General features: G+C 41.5%; 2 protein-coding genes across 4 annotated transcripts; both read right to left on the bottom strand.

Moving 5' to 3' along the window:
- Nucleotides 1–256: 256 nt before the first annotated feature.
- Nucleotides 257–5,453, bottom strand: LOC104438892 (disease resistance protein RPV1-like). 3 transcript variants are annotated; one of them, XM_039310316.1, is made up of 5 exons: nucleotides 4,707–5,453; nucleotides 3,718–4,506; nucleotides 3,409–3,596; nucleotides 2,670–2,951; nucleotides 257–2,585 (listed from the first exon to the last, which is right to left on the bottom strand). In XM_039310316.1, the coding sequence occupies exons 3-5, from the start codon at nucleotides 3,592–3,594 to the stop codon at nucleotides 1,851–1,853; spliced, it is 1,203 nt and encodes a 400-aa protein (XP_039166250.1). In that variant the 5' UTR covers nucleotides 3,595–3,596; nucleotides 3,718–4,506; nucleotides 4,707–5,453; the 3' UTR covers nucleotides 257–1,850. The 3 variants fall into 3 exon arrangements, with proteins under 3 accessions (XP_039166250.1, XP_039166249.1, XP_039166251.1); XM_039310315.1 differs by having other exon boundaries at nucleotides 3,409–4,506; XM_039310317.1 differs by lacking the exon at nucleotides 2,670–2,951 and having other exon boundaries at nucleotides 3,409–4,506.
- On the bottom strand, nucleotides 4,769–5,323 carry LOC120291572 (disease resistance protein RPV1-like). Its single transcript, XM_039309224.1, has one exon. The coding sequence runs from the start codon at nucleotides 5,321–5,323 to the stop codon at nucleotides 4,769–4,771; it is 555 nt and encodes a 184-aa protein (XP_039165158.1).
- Nucleotides 5,454–5,809: the final 356 nt, after the last annotated feature.

Below are 5,809 nucleotides of genomic sequence, written 5' to 3'. Positions count from 1 at the left end.
ACATCTACAAATCTAACATAAAAATTCATCAGAAGATGTTCTACTTTAGTCACCTGTTCCCTGTGTTAGTGAAACAAACAGGACATATCAGGTATCCAAGCAAAATAACCTCCGAAGTCTGTACATGCACAGTGCACATCACTAATCAATCTCGTGTTGAAGATTAAGAACTCAAGTTGTCAACCCATGATGATATCAAAAATACTTAGAGAAGGTTTCCAACTGGGTGAAGAAGTTCCACTCTAGAAATAAACAATTGCCAGAGCATCAACTTCTTTCCATTGCTTGAACTATATAGTGGAAAGAAATGATAATAGAAAAGGCCATGAAGGAAAATCTACTTCTTGATACAGATAACACTATTAAAACACAGGAATAGGTGTGAACAGGGCATGGGTGATCACCTTCTTTTAATCTCTCAACTTTGACATGGCAGTAGAACTATGTGCAGCATATCAGCTGAAAGTGATAGTCCCATACAAGGGATGAAACATAGGTTCGCCATAATTCTGCATGATGTGTGCTCCAGGTAATTCTGGTATTTGTTTCAGTGACTTGCATCCAGAAATATCCACTTGCCACAGCGTGTCCAAGTCTCCAAGCCCCATAAGCTCAATAAGTTTCTCGCAGTCTCTTACAACCAAACATTTCAAGTTCTTGCACATCGACATATCTGGCAGATGCTCAATGGACTTGCATCTTGACATATCTATAAATTCTAATGATCTCAACTCTTTAAGCTCTGACATATCCAGAAGTTCATGACAATCTTTCACTATCAACTCTATCAAACCTTCAAATTTTGAAAGGTTTGGCAGTTTCTCTAGGGACTTGCATCCATCAATGCAAAGCCATTGGCAGGATGAGAATTTCTCCAGGGCCAGAATATCACGTAGTTTCTCGCAGTGGTTGATGTTCAGAAACTTCAGGGTGTTGTAGCATGAAAGGTCTGGTAATATTTCAATCGATGTGCACCCAGAGATGTCCACCCATTCCAAGCACTCCAAGACATCAAGGCCTTGGACTTTAGATAAATTCTTGCATTTGGAAGCCCAAAAATATCTCAGAAACTTCAATTTTGCAATATCTAGTCTCTTAATGGATGTGCACTCAGAGATATCCAACCTCTCCAAGTATACCAAGCTGTCAAGGCCTCTAATTTCGACTAGATTCTTGCATTTCCTAACACTTGCTTTCCTTAAAAGCTTCAAAGTTGAAAGGTCCAATCTTTCCATAGACATGCATTTAGTGAGATCCAAAACTTCCAAGCAAATGAAGCTATTAAGAACTTGAAATCCAACTTGATTCTCACAACTTGGAAGCACCTTTAAATTACTCAGTTCCAAACGATCCATCAACCTCTCTAATGCTTCCGAAGGTCCCATCTTTAAGCACCTCAGAGACATCAAACATTCTACCTTACCAAGCCTAGATAACTTTGGGCACTTCAACACATCCAACATTGTGAGTGATACTAATCCTTCCAGACCTTTGACTTCTCTCAGTTCAGAGCAAACCGTCAGACTCAATTCTGAAAGATGCTTCAAGGTTGACAAATCTGGCAACTTTCTCAACATTTGGCATCCTATAAAGGAAAGCTTTGACAGTTTGGAGGGAAGCTCTGGGAGGCATTCAAGTGTAGTGCATTCTAGGACAGAGAGTTCCTTTAGATTTGTCAGGTTGGAAAGGATTGGCAATGTAGGACTCTGACAAGTGAGACCTAGAGTTCTCAAGCCAGAGGGTAGGTTTGGCAGCAATTGGAGCTTCTTGCACCCTTGTAAGTTGAGGTCTTGGAGACAAGTAAGCTTACAAATGCTTTCTGGCAAGCCACAAATTTCTGTCCCCAACAATCAGAGGGCCTTCAATGAAGACAATTCACCAATATTACTACAAACTTCTGCCAGGATGTTGCAATTTGTGGCATCTAATGTGGTGAGTTTCCCCAACATCCCAATAACACTAGGTAACCTTGTTACATGTGACCGCGCCATTTGCAGAACTTCTAAATTACTCAAGTCTCCAATGGATTCAGGTAACTCTGTAAATCCTGTGTACGATATGTCCAGCTCAGTTAAACATTCCAACTTGCCAATTGAGTTGGGGATCCCTCTCAAAGAGCTACATTCTTTTAATGATAAGCGCTGCAGTTTCTGAAGGCACCCTAGGGCATCTGGAAGTTCAGCAAGCTTTCTGCATCCCGTAAAATCAAGGGTTGACAGAGATGCTAGATGGCTTAACGAGCTGGGTGTTCGAGCCAATGATTCACAATACTGGGCACTAAGAGTCCTGAGCTTCTTCATTGAACCTTTAGATACGGGAATTTCTTCCATCCAAGTTCTATCCATAAAAAGCTCCTCTAATTCTTGTAGCTGCCCCACTCCTATTGGAAGTTCCTTGAGTCTGAAACAGTCTCTCACATCCAAGGAAATCAGAATGCTGATGCTTCCAATAGAAGGGTGCAATTTTGTTAGATTTTCACATTTTCCAAGAATTAAAATCTCCAGATTTTGAAAAGCTGTGAGATCAGGAGATGTTTTCAAGTCACGGCAATTAGCAATGTTGAGAACTTTCAGATTACTTGCCACCTGTAAGAAAGAAAGCAGGGAAACATGAGCCACTAGGAATTATTGATCATATTTTGAAAGGAAAATCTACTCTTTTCATCTTACATCCATAAGTTTCCATCCTTCCCAATGCTCTGTGACTTTGCTCCTTGATAAGTCAAGTATGACTAATTTCTTCACATGAAAGTTGGTTGCTACCAAATTTGATGGACAATTTTTCCAATAAAGCCATCGTAGTTCAGAAAGAACATACTCAAAATCTCCAGAGAGGATGAAATTATTCATCTCAAGGAACCTTAAGTTCGGTAGCTTTTCAAACAGTATATTGCTGTACACCCTGCCTAAGCCACTTTTATTAAGACGGAGGGCTTTTATCTTTCTAGTTCCCTGAAAGTAAGAATTCCACGGATCAGAAATAAAGCATCATGAAAACAAAACTATGATATGTTGTTTCATAATAATTTCTATGCTCACAAGGTTGCAGCTAAACTCATTGGATAGTATCTTTCAACAAATTTATCTTACGCAATCCACTAGAAGCTAATATATAAAATGCTCAACACTGCTACAATTAAGTTTGCTAACATGTCCTTTAAAATGAGTTAAACTCCATAAGTTAGCTGAGAACCTTTGATTATCACAGAAGAGCACCCTCTAAGGATATTACTCCCATGAATTACAAACTTGCATTATGCAATGAGTAACACAATGTTGAAAATATTACGAACAGGCCTTCTTTTAACTAGGGCTGGACTAATTTAATTTACTTAACTTCTTTTTCCTCTTTATGGTAGATATTAAACATTGACTAAGTGCACAAAAGTAAATCAAAGAAAACTCTCACCTTGTTTTTCTCTAGAACATGTAAGGCTTCCTTGTGAATCCATACGCGACTACGTTTCCAGGGCTCCTCGTAGTTTTCCTGCCGGACGATTTCCCTACCTAGATCTCTCAGTTGGTCATGCATTAACAGCCTATGGTCATTTCCCACTTTTATCAAGGACATCACGCTCAATGCTTCAATACCCATCCCTGGGAAAAATTCACAGTCATCCCACATATAGGATGCAATTCTTCCATCAGTTCCGGTGAAAAAACAGGCAATATCCAAAAATATCTGTTTTTGCTCATAATCTAATGCTTCATAACTTACCCTTAACTTCTCTTGCACTTCCTTATCTGGTATTTGCCGTAACTTCTTTAATGTATCTTTCCATACTACTAGGCGTTTTCCGCACAAGAACGATCCTATAACCTCGAGTGCTAAAGGAAGCCCTCCTGTAGTGGACACAATTTCACGCGAGAGATCCCCAAATTCAGGCAAAGGGAAGTCCCTTCTGAATGCATGTCTACTAAAAAGAAGCAAAGAGTTGTCAGGATCCAATCCATTGAGTGCATACGAGTTATCCACCCGAACCTCATCAAGAAAACTCACTTTTCTTGTCGTAATAATGATATTACTTCCGGAACCAAACCAGTCACGTTTTCCAGCCAAACAGTTCAACTGAGAAACATCATCCACATCATCGAGAAGGATGAGGACTTTTTTATGCCTAAATCTAGTTTTGATGATTCTAAGTCCTTCATCGACATTGGAGATGTCATTGTGTTTTCTTTTTAGAATATTGGAGATTAGTTGGTTCTGCAAATGGTGGGCACCCCTGTCTTTTGCTGTTTCTCGCACATCTGCCAAGAAGCTACAGTGATCGAACTGACTGGAGAGTTTATTGTAGATGAACTTGGCCAGAGTCGTCTTACCAACACTGCCTATTCCATGTTTTCAACAAATCGAGTATCAGTGTCATCAGTTTTTAACATTCTCATAAGCTCCTCTACATGATTACTAATCCCGACCAAGTTCTCTGTGACGTCTAACTGAAAAGCTTCCTTTAACTCGCCCAAAACCTTCCTGACAATTATCTTTACCAACTCAGCTTCATGTCTGTGAAATAACAGCAAAGTCCAATACAAGAAACCGATCATCAATATCTCCGCGGAAGCAAATCCACATATAAACGGGACGCAAAAAGCAGCCAATTGATAAAAACCCATCATTTTTTTCCCACTGCAAAAGTGACCGCGGCATAAAATTTTCAGACTTTCGATCTAGCTAAGCAGGATCACGAGTGAAAGAAGAAGTACCCGTTAGCAATTCTCTCTGATTCCCATCCCTTCAAGCTTCCTACTTCTTGGAGAGCTCGATCTCATCGTTGGACCACCTCTGCCTCATAATGCTTCTTAATTTTACGAAAGGCCTTCCCGAAACTCCCCGTCTGGTGTCGCACATGTCCGGGCTCCACTTTGTAGAAGATGGGCAAGACGATGTGCCCTTCACTTCCCTTGCACTCGATCATCCGGGCGAGCTCGCGAAGACACCATTTGCTGGAAGCGTAATCCGGAGAGAGAATCGGGATGGAGATCTTACTGCTCCTAATGGCTCGGAGAAGATCCGGGCCGATCTTCTCGCCGACGCGGAGCTCGTCGTCGTCCCTGAACACGGAGACCCCGGCGTCGACGAGGCTGCTGTAGAGGTATTCGGTGAAGCCGGTGCGGGTGTCCCTGCCCCGGAAGCTCAAGAACACCTCGTAGTCGTTGCCGGAGGCAGACGGAGCGGATTCCACCGAAATGGGTTCGTCGGGTTTGGTGCTCCCGATCGTTTCCTTCTCCTTCTTCTTCAGGAAACGGGGTGCGAGCACGGCGATCAAGATGGATGCGATGGCGACGGCCAAAGGATTACGCATTGCCATATCGATTCCCATTCTGGTTTGGCTTCCTTCGAAGCAGGGAAGAAGAAGCAGGAGATTCGGCTCGGACTTCTCGCGGCGAGCGACCTCGGCCGTGCTGAATTTCTACGGCCGTTCTTCCGTCCTAGTGACGTGGAGGGATCTTCTAATGTACTGGACTGAACTGAACTGAACTTGAAACTCCCAAAGGTACGAGGACCAAAAGCGTAATTCACTTTTGAAAGTTGTACAGATACGTGCGCCAAAGCGTCGATTTGTCCGTGCTGACTCAGCATAATCTTTCCAAAACATGATTAAAGATTTGAATCTTATCCTTCAAATTGCAGCTAGAGATAATTTAGGGAAATTAATGCAACAGGCCAGCACTAAATTCGAGTGATACTGCCAATGACGGTTTCATAAGATGAGAAATGTGAAATTTACAAAAATAAAAAATAAAAAATTAATGAGTTACTGAAATGTATCCTTAATTTATATTTTCCTTAATCGTGAAAAAATCAC

Source organism: Eucalyptus grandis, chromosome 3, assembly GCF_016545825.1.
Source record: "Eucalyptus grandis isolate ANBG69807.140 chromosome 3, ASM1654582v1, whole genome shotgun sequence".
Classification (NCBI taxonomy): domain Eukaryota; kingdom Viridiplantae; phylum Streptophyta; class Magnoliopsida; order Myrtales; family Myrtaceae; genus Eucalyptus; species Eucalyptus grandis.
This window is presented reverse-complemented; position numbering and strand designations above follow the sequence as displayed.